The sequence below is a fragment of the Coregonus clupeaformis genome, chromosome 1, assembly GCF_020615455.1.
Source record: "Coregonus clupeaformis isolate EN_2021a chromosome 1, ASM2061545v1, whole genome shotgun sequence".
In the NCBI taxonomy this organism is placed as follows: Eukaryota; Metazoa; Chordata; class Actinopteri; order Salmoniformes; family Salmonidae; genus Coregonus; species Coregonus clupeaformis.
Genome location: NC_059192.1, coordinates 82,148,555 through 82,165,897, shown reverse-complemented (window position 1 = coordinate 82,165,897; position 17,343 = coordinate 82,148,555). Strand labels below are relative to the sequence as shown.

General features: G+C 40.4%; 1 protein-coding gene across 1 annotated transcript in view; it reads right to left on the bottom strand.

Moving 5' to 3' along the window:
* LOC121575122 (glutamate--cysteine ligase catalytic subunit) overlaps positions 1–5,193 on the bottom strand; it is a 31,453-nt gene extending 26,260 nt beyond the window's left edge. Inside the window, exon 1 of the mRNA XM_041887999.2 lies at positions 4,557–5,193. Within this exon, the coding sequence (XP_041743933.1) occupies positions 4,557–4,706 (150 nt within the window). The 5' untranslated portion in view covers positions 4,707–5,193. The remainder of the gene's footprint in view (positions 1–4,556) is intronic.
* Positions 5,194–17,343: the final 12,150 nt, after the last annotated feature.

The following is a 17,343-nucleotide window of genomic DNA, read 5'->3' as shown; positions in this document are numbered from 1 at the left end:
TGGGATGGTGTTCTTGGGGTTGTACTCATCCTTCTTCTTCCTCCAAACACGGCGAGTGGAGTTTAGACCAAAAAGCTCTATTTTTGTCTCATCAGACCACATGACCTTCTCCCATTCCTCCTCTGGATCATCCAGATGGTCATTGGCAAACCAGACGGGCCTGGACATGCGCTGGCTTGAGCAGGGGGACTTTGCATGCACTGCAGGATTTTAATCCATGACGGCGTAGTGTGTTACTAATGGTTTTCTTTGAGACTGTGGTCCCAGCTCTCTTCAGGTCATTGACCAGGTCCTGCCGTGTAGTTCAAGGCTGATCCCTCACCTTCTTCATGATCATTGATGCCCCACGAGGTGAGATCTTGCATGGAGCCCCAGACCGAGGGTGATTGACCGTCATCTTGAACTTCTTCCATTTTCTAATAATTGCGCCAACAGTTGTTGCCTTCTCACCAAGCTGCTTGCCTATTGTCCTGTAGCCCATCCCAGCCTTGTGCAGGTCTACAATTTTATCCCTGATGTCCTTACACAGCTCTCTGGTCTTGGCCATTGTGGAGAGGTTGGAGTCTGTTTGATTGAGTGTGTGGACAGGTGTCTTTTATACAGGTAACGAGTTCAAACAGGTGCATTTAATACAGGTAATGAGTGGAGAACAGGAGGACTTCTTCAAGAAAAACTAACAGGTCTGTGAGAGTCGGAATTCTTACTGGTTGGTAGGTGATCAAATACTTACGTCATGCAATAAAATGCAAATTAATTACTTAAATATCATACAATGTGATTTTCTGGATTTTTGTTTTAGAGTCCGTCTCTCACAGTTGAAGTGTACCTATGATAAAAATTACAGACCTCTACATGCTTTGTAAGTAGGAAAACCTGCAAAATCGGCAGTGTATCAAAGACTTGTTCTCCCCACTGATAGATAGATATATATATATATACACAGTACCCGTCAAACATTTGGACACACCTACTCATTCAAGGGTTTTTCTTTATTTTTTTTACTATTTTCTACATTGTAGAATAATAGTGAAGACATCAAAGTATGAAATAACACATATGGAATCACGTAGTAACCCAAACAATTGTTAAACAAATCAAAATATATTTTATATTTGATATTCTTCAAAGTAGCCACCCTTTGCCTTGATGACAGCTTTGCACACTCTTGGCATTCTCTCAACCAGCTTCATGAGGAATGCTTTTCCGACTGTCTTGAAGGAGTTCCCACATATGCTGAGCACTTGTTGGCTGCTTTTCCTTCACTCTGCGGTCCAACTCATCCCAAACCATCTCAATTGGGTTGAGGTCGGGTGATTGTGGAGGCCAGGTCATCTGATGCAGCACTCCATCACTCTCCTTGGTCAAATAGCCCTTACACAGCCTGGAGGTGTGTTTTGGGTCATTGTCCTGTTGAAAAACAAATGATAGTCCCATTAAGCCCAAAGCAGATGGGATGGTGTATCGCTGCAGAATGCTGTGGTAGCCAAGCTGGTTAAGTGTGCCTTGAATTCTAAATAAATCCCTGACAGTGTCACCAGCAAAGCAACCCCACACCTCCTCCTTCGTGCTTCACGGTTTCTATTGCTCGTGTTTCTTGGCCCAAGCAAGTCTCTTGTTATTGGTGTCCTTTAGTAGTGGTTTCTTTGCAGCAATTCGACCATGAATGCCTGATTCACGCAGTCTCCTCTTAACAATTGATGTTGAGATGTGTCTGTTACTCTGTGAAGCATTTATTTGGGCTGCAATCTGAGGTGCAGTTAACTCTAATGAACTCATCCTCTGCAGCACAGGTAACTTTGGGTCTTCCTTTCCTGTGGCGGTCCTCATGAGAGCCAGTTTCATCATAGCGCTTGATGGTTTTTGAACTGCACTTGAAGAAACTTTCAAAGTTCTTGAAATGTTCTGTATTGACTGACCTTCATGTCTTAAAGTAATGATGGACTGTCGTTTCTCTTTGCTTATTTCAGCTGTTCTTGCCATAATATGGACTTGGTCTTTTACCAAATAGGGCTATCTTCTGTATACCACCCCTACCTTGTCACAACACAACTGATTGGCCCAAACGCATTAAGAAGGAAAGAAATTCCACAAATGAACTTTTAACAAGGCACACCTGTTCATTGAAATGCATTCCAGGTGACTACCTCATGAAGCTGGTTGAGAGAATGTCAAGAGTGTGCAAAGCTGTCATCAAGGCAAAGGGTGGCTACTTTGAAGAATCTCAAATATATTTAGATTTGTTTAACACTTTTTTGGTTACTACATGATTCCATATGTGTTATTTCATAGTTTTGATGTCTTCACTATTATTGTACAATGTAGAAAATAGTCTAAATAAAGAAAAACCCTGGAATGAGTAGGTGTGTCCAAACTTTTGACTGGTACTGTATATAATCAATAAAAATGATGCCAGCTGATTCATGATTTTGACTGGCTGAGAAACGCTGCCTGCCTGTCTATCAGTCTCGTCCTGACTCCTACACGTTCATTACTATAGGACAGCTGGAGATCTAATTTGAATATTGAAACAATGTTGCAAATGTCGGAGAGACAGACAGCAAGGTTTATACAAATCTCAGCTGATAACTAAATGTTAGTCTAAAAGAAATGTAAGATAATGTCTAGATGCTTTTTATAGTGGAGATCAAGTTCATAACTTGCCTGGCTGGGCTGATGAGACAGTAGATTGCGCAGTCAGATGGAACAGAGTAAATGGGCATTTTAACATCATAGATTTCGCTGGTGGTAACTTGTGGAATAGACACCGGCTGGAATGCGCTTTTAACCAATCAACATTCAGGTTTAGACCCAAGTATTACATTCGTGAAGAAAAATTGTCAAAAGTAAAGTATGAGCAGGTGCGAGTTAGCGTTAGAAAAATGCTGCAGTAGCTGTTTTCAAAGTATTTCTGCTGTTTTGTTTCATAGCTGCTAATCAAACAGAGAAATGTGAATCCTATATCCCAACTGGCGCAGTAACACTGCCTGGTAGGGGAGCTGTGTGCACTGAGTGGAGAAGTGCTGATAGACTCATTTTTGAAGGCGTTGCGCACAGGCATAAAAATTGGTCTAATGAACTCAAAAGTTCACAAAGTGAAACTTGGCTATTTACATTGTTTTGTTCAGAAGCTTGGTTGTTTTTCAATGTTACTTTGGGTCTGTTGCTTCAACTGATAACGAAGAGAAGCCCTACTCAGATCCCAAATCTCACACACACAGACACATGACAGACTTGAGTGGCCCCGTTCCCACGGTAACCTCCTGCCCTTAAAGGGGCAGCTGAACATTTTGTCTCTGATATTTTGGTTAAAAGTCTCCGGTCACAAAAAATGTAATGGAATTGAGCAATATACCACATTACTTCTTACTAATATATTTATTGTTTTAGAAACATTATAAAGCCTGGTCATCCGTTAAAAAACAATATTTTATATAATTATGGTGAAAAATAAAATTTGGCTGGTAAAAGATCTGAGTGGATGGTAGATTTTCGTCATCTACCTGCCACAGTGGCTGGTGGACCAAAACATTTATTTTAGGCCCTGGTGTGCCATAATCTCAAACCTTTCTATTCTCCAATGATGATACAAGATTATCAGCCATGAGGCTAAACTTTTCTTTTTGATAATTTGACCAGAGTGGAGCAGACCTCTTCTACAAACACTACCACCTTTCTTTCCCATGTGCGTCACTCTGTGTAGACCCAAAGCCTGGAGCCATACTTCCCAAGATCAAAACGGGACGCCATCACATCCATTCCAATTCATCAATTATGTTTCCTTGACTTTGACTCTACTACCCTGTAATTCTCCTGTCTAAAAGAGGGATTGATCTATAACAACAACAACATTCCACTGTTTGAAATCAAAGTGTTGTGATCAAGCTGAGGCACACTGAAGGCAACACAGACAGAAATAACAGACTACATACAGATATAAAGAAATATCTAAAAAAGAAATGTCTCAATAGGTGCAAACCATGTTATGACAAATAAGCATTTTTATTCAGTTAAGCACTTAGTTACCAAACCCTTTTTAGATTACAGACATTTGGAACACCTTCGTATTGAAATGTAAACAATTTTATAGAGAACAAAACCTCTCCATTTTCTCAAGACAAGTATTCATACAAATGGTTCCATGGCCTAAGTAACTGAATAATACATAAGTTACTGAACAAAGTTGTCTAAATCAAAAGACAGTTATGCAATGGTCAGCTGCTTTGAATGGGTTCAATGTTTATAGACAGAATAAACATCAGAGCATCCATTTGTGTGATTACTGGAAATATTTGTATGATTACCATTTGTATGAACTACTGTATTGCATGCACCTGCACTACTATCCTGACGCCCGGATGTGACTGATATCAACACTAGTTACACTGTTGCTGTAAATCGGTTACACGCGTTTCATCATCACAATCAAGTTGGCACGTTGTCAATATAGTTGCAACTTCACTGGTGATAGAGCACTCACTTACATTATTGTGAGATCACATGTAATGCAAAAATCACGTTTATGTAAAGGTTCAGCTACTGTTATATGGCAGCCTTACCTCATCGCCCCATAACAAAACATCCTTCTGTCGTTCTTTCACCTTGTTATAGATGTTGAGAAACTGAACGATGCCATGCTTCCTGACATGGTCTGCATACTTTTTGGTTTCTTCCCAGTTGAGCGGTGACCCTTGTGACAGCAAGCCCATAGCACAAGCGTTCGGCACCAACAGCGAGACTGGCGCGTACTCTTTTGTTTAGCTACCGTTAGCTATTAATTTTGCTCGCTAGCTAACGTTATTTAGCCAAGTTCAGCGATGTAGCTAGTTATTTTCAACAAAACTCGAGCCAAACTAACACTTATTTTGCTATTTAAACTGCAACGCTGGTATTTATTAGCTAGCTACACAAAAATAAAGGAGGCCTTCACACATCTCTTGCTATCTAGCAAGCTAATAAAATGTGCCGCTGATACAATGTCCCACGCGCCGAATAGAAATGTCAAGGTTGTTACCCCAATGCAATGCCTATTTAATTCAGAATAGAAATTACACCTAAATATATATTTTCCCTTGATTGAATCACTTCCTTATAAAGTTAGTGAGAAACGGTCAATTCAATCCGCTAGCCACGCATCCACTGTTTGAGTGTGCAACATATCCTAGTTTGCAGACTTCACGTTGACTGAACACACATGACCGTGTGGCGCGCGTCATGTTATGACTCAGCAATCTTTCCCTCCTCCCTCAAAACCTTCAATGAACATTATTCTTTAGTAGACTGGTTTTGGTACGCCTACTGAAGTGAGATTATTATTATTATACGTGTATGTGTTGTATTGTAAAAATAATAATAAATAATCTTACAAAAAAAACAATATACAGTATTTAGTTTTGTAGACACTTTAGTAGACTGGTTTTGGTAGGCCTACTATAGAATAATGTTAATTGAAGGTTTTGAGGTAGGAGGGAAAGATTGCTCAGTCATAACATGACACGCCCCACACAGTCACATGTATTCAGTCACAAAAACACCCGCCCAGACCCACCTGCTCACACTCCATGTCCACATCACTCTCTGCCACATGGCCTCAAACTGCACCATTTTGTTTCACTCCTTCTCCCACACACTTTCAATATTTAGATAATAAAGCATTTTATCTTTCCATTGTGTTAATGACAGAGGATTGGTTGATTTCCAGTTTTTAAGTATACGTTTTTTCAAGATGATTGATGAGAAAAGTATCTTCCAACCCATTTTGTATCTCACTGCACCCTCATATGCCATGTCTTGAAATATGCAGACAGACAGATTAAAAGTACATTTACATTGTAATACTTCCGACAGCCAACTTTCTAACTCTGCCCATAATTGTAGGACTTTATAGCATTCCCAGGAGGCATGGATTATTGAGTCATTGTTAGTTTTACATTTAAGACATGAGTCATGACTCTGCCATTGTGCTGTAGAATTTGTGAATTTTGTCTCGTGTAATACATTCCATACATTAGTTTATACTGGATTAAGCATACATTTTAGTTAACTGTAATTTAGTTAGTTACGTTCCAACATCCCCTCAGTCTTGTGCCAGTATCAGTTCTTTTTAAGTCTTGGTTCCAATAGTTTATGTTTTTTCTAAGAGAATGTCAGTTGGATCGGCTCTCTCCAAGGTTTTGTATATCTTACCTTTCATATGAATATCCTTTTCTGACTCAAACAGGATTCCCTCAAGATTACTCTGATGTCCAAAGATTTCAAATAGAAATGTCTTGATAAGAAACTTATAAATTGCATGTATTTGAAAATATCTCCATTGGTCAGTCCAAAATTGCTTTTTAATTCTGTCAAGGAAATAACTGTATTTCCTATTACCAAGTCATTTATGGTTTCTATGGCTTTAGTTTTCCATGTGGACCAATTTATGGGTGACTTCTGAATAACTATCCAAGGATTGTTCCATAGGGTTTTGTTTTTAGGGAGTGATATTGGTTCTTGTAAATACGTTAAAATTTCTTCCATATTGTTACAGTGTTCTTAACTATGATGTTGTTAATGTTCTTAGCTTTATCCTTTGAAAATAGATAAGTGAAAAGATTCTGGGGATGGCCATGTGTATCTTCAATATGTACCCATTGTTGCTCTTTAGTGCATTTTACTATACACTGGGTGCAGTGTCGATTTTAGCATGTAAATCTTGGTGGGGCAAAAAATATATATATTTTGTTGATGCATGCCAGCAAAGCCAATACACAACACAACACTAAACAATACATTAATTGCACTATAACTGTGACAAACGGTGCCCACAAACTGTTAGGGCCTACATTAAGCTGTCCCAACAGCAGAGCTTTCTTTACAAATGAAATCAAATTTTATTTGTCACATACACGTGTTTAGCAGATGTTATTGCGGGTGTAGCGAAATGCTTGTGCTTCTAGTTCCGACAGTGCAGTAATATCTAACAAGTAATATCTATCAATTTCACAACATATACCCAATACACACAAATCTAAGTATGGAATGGAATTAAACATATATGGACGAGCAATGACAGAGCGGCATGGACAATGATAGAGTAGAATATTATAGAATACAGTATATACATATGAGAGTAATGCAAGATATGTAAACATTATTAAAGTGACTAGTGTTCCATTTCTTAAAGTGGCCAGTGATGTCAATAGGCAGCAGCATCCTCTAATGTGCTAGTGATGGCAATTTAACAGCCTGATTACCTTGAGATAGAAGCTGTTTTTCATTCTCTCTGTCCCAGCTTTGATGCACCTGTACTGACCTCACCTTCTGGATGATAGCGGGGTGAACAGGCAATGGCTGTTGATGTACTTGATGATCTTTTTGGCCTTCCTGTGACATCGGGTGCTCTAGGTGTCCTGGAGGGTGGGTAGTTTGCCCCCGGTAATGCGTTCGGCAGACCACACCACCCTCTGGAGAGCCCTGCGGTTGCAGACGGTGCAGTTGGCGTACCAGGCGGTGATACAGCCCGACAGGATGCTTTCAGCACCATGGAGGGAATCCTTACCACCGCTACACCTGGCTATCAGCGGAGCCTTGTCTGGCAGCGAAACAGTTCATTCAGCCTCATTTACTGCCTTTAAAAAAAACATAGCTGATATGGCTGACTTGCTTAAACAAATGTGGTTTCTACTGACAATTGAGATGTACAAACTATGGCATACAGTGAGGGAAAAAAGTATTTGATCCCCTGCTGATTTTGTATGTTTGCCCACTGACAAAGAAATGATCAGTCTATAATTTTAATGGTAGGTTTATTTGAACAGTGAGAGACAGAATAACAACAACAAAAATCCAGAAAAAAGCATGTCAAAAATGTTATCAATTGATTAGCATTTTAATGAGGGAAATAAGTATTTGACCCCTCTGCAAAACATGACTCAGTACTTGGTGGCAAAACCCTTGTTGGCAATCACAGAGGTCAGACGTTTCTTGTAGTTGGCCACCAGGTTTGCACACATCTCAAGAGGAATTTTGTCCCACTCCTCTTTGCAGATCTTCTCCAAGTCATTAAGGTTTCGAGCCTGACGTTTGGCAACTCGAACCTTCAGCTCCCTCCACAGATTTTCTATGGGACTAAGGTCTGGAGACTGACTAGGCCACTCCAGGACCTTAATGTGCTTCTTGAGCCAGTCCTTTGTTGCCTTGGCCGTGTGTTTTGGGTCATTGTCATGCTGGAATAGCCATCCACGACCCATTTTCAATGCCCTGGCTGAGGGAAGGAGGTTCTCACCCAAGATTTGACGGTACATGGCCCCGTCCATCATCCCTTTGATGCGGTGAAGTTGTCCTGTCCCCTTAGCAGAAAAACACCCCCAAAGCATAATGTTTTCACATCCATGTTTGACAGTGGGGATGGTGTTCTTGGGGTCATAGGAAGCATTCCTCCTCCTCCAAACACGGCGAGTTGAGTTGATGCCAAAGAGCTCGATTTTGGTCTCATCTGACCACAACACTTTCACCCAGTTCTCCTCTGAATCATTCAGATGTTCATTGGCAAACTTCAGACGGGCATGTATATGTGCTTTCTTGAGCAGGGGGACCTTGCGGGCGCTGCAGGATTTCAGTCCTTCACGGCGTAGTGTGTTACCAATTGTTTTCTTGGTGACTATGGTCCCAGGTGTCTTGAGATTATTGACAAGATCCTCCTGTGTAGTTCTGGGCTGATTCCTCACCGTTCTCACGATCATTGCAACTCCACGAGGTGAGATCTTGCATGGAGCCCCAGGCCGAGGGAGATTGACAGTTCTTTTGTGTTTCTTCCATTTGCGAATAATCGCACCAACTGTTGTCACCTTCTCACCAAGCTGCTTGGCGATGGTCTTGTGGTGCCTTTCCAGCCTTGTGTAGGTCTACAATCTTGTCCCTGACATCCTTGGAGAGCTCTTTGTCTTGGCCATGGTGGAGAGTTTGGTATCTGATTGATTGATTGCTTCTGTGGACAGGTGTCTTTTATACAGGTAACAAGATGAGATTAGGAGCACTCCCTTTAAGAGTGTGCTCCTAATCTCAGCTCGTTACCTGTATAAAAGACACCTGGGAGCCAGAAATCTTTCTGATTGAGAGGGGGTCAAATACTTATTTCCCTCATTAAAATGCATATCAATTTATAACATTTTTGACATGCGTTTTTCAGGATTTTGTTGTTGTTATTCTCTCTCACTGTTCAAATAAACATACCATTAAAATTATAGACTGACCATTTCTTTGTTAGTGGGCAAACGTACAAAATCAGCAGGGGATTAAATAATTTTTTCCCTCACTGTAAGGGAACGATGAGTGGATAAAAGGCAACCCGTAATTTCGATTAAGACATTATTGAGCGATGTTAATATGTCAGTGTATTATCTCTGTCACACCCTGATCGGTTTCACCTGTCTTGTGCTTGTCTCCACACCCCACCAGGTGTCTCCCATTTGTCCCCATTATCCCCTCTGTATTTATACCAGTGGTCTCCGTTTGTCTGTTGCCAGTTTGTCTTGTTTTGTCAAGCTTACCCGCATTTTTCCCGTACTCCTGTTTTGCTCTAGTCCCTTTTTTTTTTTTTTTTTTACAGTTTTTCCTGGTTTGGACCATTCTGCCTGCCCTGACCCTGAGCCTGCCTGCCATTCTGTACCTTGTGACACTGTTCTGGATTACCGACCTCTGCCTGCCCCGACCCTGAGCCTGCCTACTGTTTCTGTACCTTTCGGACTCTGCTCTGGATTACTGACCTCTGCCTGCCCCTGAACTGTCGTTTGCCTGCCCCCTGTTTTTGTAAATAAACGTTTTGCTATTTCGAACTGTCTGCATCTGGGACTTATCCTGAGCCTTGATACTGTTGTTTGTAACAGTGTGTTATATGTGAAAATGTGATTGTATTATAAATTGTGTTTTCATGTTTAAGGACTCTTGGAAGATTAGTCCAAATGAGCACTAAAAGAGATCCAAATAAAATAAAATCAAGACGGATGGATGTAGTCAATATAACTATTTGTTCAGCATTTTTGAAATGTACAGCGACAGAATTCAGAACATGGGCCGTTCTTACATTATTCTCCCTGTACACCAAGTCAGAACCGTAGGATAAATAAAGGGGGCATATAAGCAGACAATGAAAGCTCTTATAATATTCGATGATGACAATTATCTAAAACAGGCTATAGGCTACATGTGCACCACCAAGTCAGAACAGTAGGCTAAATTATGAGGGGGAAAGGGACCAGATTATTAGGGTGAGGCACATGGGCTACTAACAGCTTACATACACTTAGTATTACTTTCTTAGCTACAGTATACATATCTCTCTGGCATACTACATCATTTATGGAGCAGCATACAATACATTTTTGGACTCACCTTGTTGTGCTGTGCTCACTTGAACAGGAAGGTGGGCAAATTTTGTCATCAAACTTTGTCATTAAAGTCTGTCATTCTCCAGATTGATGGTACTTTCAAGACAACTGGGAACTCTGAAAAAAACAAGGTCGCATCATGACGTCAGTGATCTTCAGGTCGGAGCTCTAGAAAGAGGCTTGAGTTCCCGACTTGGAATTACGAGTTGGATGACCGTTCAAAACGTATTTTCCCAGTCGGATCTCGTTTTTTCCCAAGTTCCCAGTTGTCTTGAACTGGGAACTCCTGAGATTTCCCAGGCTGAAACACCTGCATTTGGAGCTGCCTTACTCAAAAAAGCAAAAAAGAGACCATGTTTGCATGCGGCTTTATTAACTTTATATATGTATTTTTTCTTACATTGTTCGCAAACTGATATGTGACAATGGCAAAATAACATGCAAAACATGCTCCACCTGCCATGAATGACGGGTCACCACTGACTGAGTGTACAAACATTAAGGACACCTGCTCTTTCCATGACATACAGTAGACTGTAACTCAATATTAGGAAGGTGTCCTTAATGTTTTGTACACAGTGTATGTCGCAAGTAGAAGCCCTGGGTGGCGAGTTGATACAATTCCAAGTCTGGAAGGTTAAAACCACCCCACACCCTCCTTTTTATTCTATGAGTTTTTCCCCCCATATAAAGTATTTTATGACCGAGTATACTTTTGTAAAGAATGTCTTCGGTGGGATAATTGTTATTGCCGAGAATAAATATAAAAACATTGGGAGCCATGCCATTCTGAAGAGGTTTATTCTACCTGAAAGATTTATTGGAAGATTGTTCCATTTCATTAGATTCATATTGTTGAGTAATGGGAAAAGTTATCTTTATATATTTGTTGTTTGTTGTCACTTATTAAGCATCATAAGTATTTGATATTTTTTTGTGGTCCACTTAAAGGATTGCTGTAGATCATTAGTTATTCTTTTTATTTTTACTATTGTCATTATTTCATTTTTTCCAGGTTCATTTTATAGCCTGAGATTTTAGAGTATTCAGAAAATATTTTTAGCAAGGGGGGCTTGGAGTTTTCAATATTGTTCAAGTATATCAGGAGATCATCTACAAATAAGTTTAGTTTATGTTCATGTTTACTAATACTGATACCTGTTACGTTTGGGTCTTGTCTAATTCTTTCTGCAAACGGTTCAATTGCCAGTGCAAACAGGAGGGGGAGAGAGGACGTCCCTGTCTTGTGCCCCTTTCTAAAGCAATTTCATCAGATAATGTCTTATTTGTGTCTATTTTTGTTTTGGGACATTTATATAATATTTTTTTAACATTTATTATTTCAGCTGGAAAGTTAAAAGCTTCCAAAGTTTTGAATAGAAATGCCATTCAAGACCCTCAAAAGCCTTTTCAGCATCAACAGCCTTTATTGATAAATCTATATCTTGTTTTTTAGCGTATTGTATTAAACTGAAACATGTTCTTGTATTTGTTTGGAAGTGTCTATTTTTAATAAACCCTGTTTGAGTCATATTTATCAAGAAGTCTGGTAAGACTTTTGCCATTCTATTGCTTATGAGCTTTGTTTTATCGTCACAATTTATTAAATTTATGGGTCTGTAATCAGCAGGGGACTCTCCAGATTTTCCAGATTTTAATCTAACTGAAATAACTGTTTGATGCATGGAACTAGGAAGCACTGAATTGAGTGAGGTGTGTTGTCATTTGTGTAAATAGGGGCGCTATTTTGTCCCAAAATGTTAAATAGAACTCTATCGGAAAGCCGTCCATTCCTGGTGCTTTTCTCCGCGCTAATGTTTTAACAGTGTCTAATATTTACTTTTGGGTGATCTCTGTTTTTTGTTATTCTTTGCTGATACAGTGCCTTCAGAACGTATTCACACCACTTGAGTTTTTCCCACATTCTGTTCTATTACAGCCTGAATTTAAAATGGATTAAAATCAGATTTTTGATCATTGGCTTACACACAATACCCCGTAATGTCAAAGTTGAAATATGTTTTTCGAATTTTTTACAAATTAATAAAAAATGAAAAGCTGAAATGTTTTGGGTCAGTAAGTATTCAACCCCTTTCTTATGTCAAGTTCAGGACAAAAAATGTGCTTAACAAGTCACATAATAAGTTGCATGGACTCACTCTGTGTGCAATAACAGTATTTAACATGAATGACTACCTCATCTCTGTACCCCACACATACAATTATCTGTAAGGTCCCTCAGTCGAGCAGTGAATTTTCAACACAGATTCAACCACAAAGACCAGGGAGGTTTTCCAATGCCTTGCAAATAAGTGCACCTATTGGTAGATGGGTAAAAATATAAACAGCAGACATTGAATATCACTTTGAGCATGGTGAAGTTATTAATTACACTTTGGATGGTGTATCAATACACCCAGTCATTACAAAGATTCCTAACTCAGCTGACGGAGAGGGAGGAAACCGCTCAGGGATTTCACCATGAGGCCAATGGTGACTTTAAAACAGTTACGGAGTTTAATGGCTGTGATAGGAGAAAACTGAGGATGGATCAACAACATTGTAGTTACTCCACAATACTAACCTAATTGACAAAGTGAAAAGAATATTCCAAAACATGCACCCTGTTTGCAACAAGGCACTAAAGTAATACTGCAAAAAATGTGGCAAAGCAATTCACTTTTTGTCCTTACTACAAAGTCATGTTATTGATATGTTTGTAAACGTTAAGGACTTGGGAGTTTTTCAGGATAAAAAATAAATGGAATGGAGCTAAGCACAGGCAAAATCCTAGAGGAAAACCTGGTTCAGTCTTCTTTCCACAAGACACTGGAAGATGAATTCACCTTTCAGCAGGACAATAACCTAAAACACAAGGCCAAATCTACACTGGAGTTGCTTACCAAGAAGGCAGTGAATTTTCCTGAGTGGCCTAGTAACAGTTCTGACTTAAATCTGCTTGAAAATATGGCAAGACATGCAAGTGGTTGTCTAGCAATGATCAACAACCAAATTTACAGAGCTTGAAGAATTTTGAAAATAATAATGGGAAAATGTTGCACAATCCAGGTGTAGAAAGCTCTTAGAGACTTACCCAGAAAGACTCACAGCTGTAATCGCTACCAAAGGTGTTTCTAACATGTATTGACTCAGAGGTTGAATATTTATTTAATCAAGATATATTAGTGTTGTGTGTTTTAGGACGAGGACGCATGACTCCACCTTCGCCTCCTGAGCCCGTTGGGGAGTTATTTTTTATATATTTTTTCATCTAACATCAGTACAAAAAAAATGAAAAATGAAACTAAAATAATAATCGTCCATAACATCAGAGTGAGCTTATCAACCATAGATCGTATCCTTAAGAAACACCATCTCCGGATTAAGCAAATCTACAGAGTCCCATTTGAAAGAAATTCCCAAAGAGTGAAGGATAAACGGTACGAATATGTGTGAGTAAGTAATGTACTAGTATTAGACTCTTGAAACATTAGAGACTCATTGATGTTGCCAGTGAACTTTACTATACAGCAATTACAGTATTTACTGTCATTTCAAAGAAACATGGAGTTGGATGCAAGTCCCATCCCCCAGGAACTCATATTCATAGAGGCTGGATTCAATTTAGCGAAAATTAAGAGGAGAGGAAGGAACATCGTTGGTCAATGAGTCATTATTGAGATACCTGGCCAGCGTGGGTAAATGTCACCACATGCGCAGCTATGAGCCACAATGGGGTCCTCCACCGCCATGCCACCCTTGGACCACACAACACTGCCCATCTCCTTAATTTCCTGAACACCTTACAGTGGGGAAAAAAAGTATTTAGTCAGCCACCAATTGTGCAAGTTCTCCCACTTAAAAAGATGAGAGAGGCCTGTAATTTTCATCATAGGTACACGTCAACTATGACAGACAAAATGAGAAAAAAAATCCAGAAAATCACATTGTAGGATTTTTTATGAATTTATTTGCAAATTATGGTGGAAAATAAGTATTTGGTCAATAACAAAAGTTTCTCAATACTTTGTTATATACCCTTTGTTGGCAATGACACAGGTCAAACGTTTTCTGTAAGTCTTCACAAGGTTTTCACACACTGTTGCTGGTATTTTGGCCCATTCCTCCATGCAGATCTCCTCTAGAGCAGTGATGTTTTGGGGCTGTCGCTGGGCAACACGGGCTTTCAACCAGAACCACACGGGGGGACCTAGTGAATGACCTGCAGAGAGCTGGGACCAAAGTAACAAAACCTACCATCAGTAACACACTACGCCGCCAGGGACTCAAATCCTGCAGTGCCAGATGTGTCCCCCTGCTTAAGCCAGTACATGTCCAGGCCCGTCTGAAGTTTGCTAGAGTGCATTTGGATGATCCAGAAGAGGATTGGGAGAATGTCATATGGTCAGATGAAACCAAAATAGAACTTTTTGGTAAAAACTCAACTCGTCGTGTTTGGAGGACAAAGAATGCTGAGTTGCATCCAAAGAACACCATACCTACTGTGAAGCATGGGGGTGGAAACATCATGCTTTGGGGCTGTTTTTCTGCAAAGGGACCAGGACGACTGATCCGTGTAAAGGAAAGAATGAATGGGGCCATGTATCGTGAGATTTTGAGTGAAAACCTCCTTCCATCAGCAAGGGCATTGAAGATGAAACGTGGCTGGGTCTTTCAGCATGACAATGATCCCAAACGCCCAGGCAACGAAGGAGTGGCCAAGAAACAAATACTCCATTGTGAAAACAAAATCAGTCATGTCTGTTGTTTTGGTCCGGCCACAGATTTTCATCAACATCACAGGCGATATTCTCCTTGGCCACAGAAGCGGCAGAATGCGCCTTGGTTCCAGGTGAAGCTGGTTGAGAGAATGCCAAGAGTATGCAAAGCTGTCATCAAGGCAAAGGGTGGCTATTTGAAATATAAAATATAGTTTGATTTGGTTAACACTTTTTTGGTTACTACATGATTCCATATGTGTTATTTCATAGTTTTGATGTCCTCACTATTATTCTACAATGTAAAAAAATATTTAAAATAAAGAAAAACCCTTGAATGAGTAGGTGTGTCCAAACTTTTGACAGGTAGTGTATATAATCGGTTTGCACACATGAGAGGGTTATCAAGTTGTATGTGTTTATAATGGGTTACCAGAGAATAATATGGGACTAAGAAAACAATTAGAAATCATGGGTGGTAAACCCTCTAAGTGTTCAGCTGAAGGTGCTGATCCAGCTTATTTTAAAATCACCTCAGACGACAAATATAATCGCCACGTTAATCAGAGCCTTCGTCAATAATTAAATCAAGCTAGGAAAAAGCCACAAGGCGCAGATAAACCAACCCCTCCCTCAGCTCCCCCCTACACAGCCTCAACCCCCAACTCCAGTGGTTTTGTATCCTCCACTGGAACACCTAAAATTGCAATGTCCCTCAGATTTTCCTCCACCTCCTCATCCAGCTCATTGAAGTACAAACATTGTAAACATTTATTCCTGCACAACTGGAGATGTTGTAGATCTAGTCCGGAATTGCTTAGGATTCAGTTGCTGGACCCAATTGACTAGGGACGCTGATTGGGAGATCCCACAGAACCTGCCAGGGAAAATAGAAGCCCTAACAGCAGTAGTGTTACACTGCTACCCTACTCGAGTAGATTGGACCTAAATTACATCAATCAATCACATTTTATGTATAAAGCCCTTTTTACATCAGCAGATGTAAGCCTGCCTAAAACTCCAAACAGCAAGCAATACAGATGTAGAAGTACGGTGGCTAGGAAAAACTCATCCTGTGTTATGACTGATGGTGAAGAAGCCCATGGTTTCTCGAGCAGGATGAGAAACATATTTTTCAAGTACTCCGGAATGGCATTTGATGCGGAGGGGGTTAACAGCCCCATGGTATCAGCATATGTGTGTGGGTTACCAAAGAAGGTCTCTGAGCTACTCAAGCAGATTACTCCAGGTTGGCAGGCTAAAACCCTACCGGAAGTTACTATCCTAGCTCAGCATTGCATGGAAACTATTAAAGATAAATCCACCAAAACTGATAGTCGCTTACAGGGAGCTCAGCAACAGTTTTACACTGCAGGAGCTTTTCAACCTGGGGGCCGTGGTCATGGCAGGCTCGGTGGTCGCAGCCGTGGTCGCGGGGGTAGAGAGAGGGATAGGGATGGAGATGAAGGTTGCTTCTATTGTCATGACTCCAACCACTGGAGAAGTGAATGCCCCAAAATACTAGAAATGCGGGAAAGGAATAACCAGCAACAATAGGGACGCCCCTTAGGGGAAACAACATCCTTAACGCAATAATATCCACAGGTTAAAATAGACCAAACTGGCCCAAACATTATGGTAAAAATACAACGGAAAGAAATTCCTGTGTTTGTAGATATGGGAGCCACTACACTGCTGATTTTGCAAGTTTTCCTACTTACAAAGCACATATACATGCCCGTCTGAAGTTTGCCAATGAACATCTGAATGATTCAGAGGAGAACTAGGTGAAAGTGTTGTGGTCAGATGAGACCAAAATGGAGCTCTTTGGCATCAACTCAACTCGCCGTGTTTGGAGGAGGAGGAATGCTGCCTATGACCCAAGAACACCATCTCCACCGTCAAACATGGAGGTGGAAACATTATGCTTTGGGGGGGGTTTTCTGCTAAGGGGACAGGACAACTTCACCGCATCAAAGGGAAAAAGGATGGGGCCATGTAGCGTCAAATCTTGTGGCCTAGCCAGTCTCCAGACCTTAATCCCATAGAAAATCTGTGGAGGGAGCTGAAGGTTCGAGTTGCCAAACGTCAGCCTCGAAACCTTAATGACTTGGCAAAGATCTGCAAAGAGGAGTGGGACAAAATCCCTCCTGAGATGTGTGCAAACCTGGTGGCCAACTACAAGAAATGTCTGACCGTTGTGATTGCCAACAAGGGTTTTGCCACCATTTTGCCTCATTAAAATGCAAATCAATTAATAA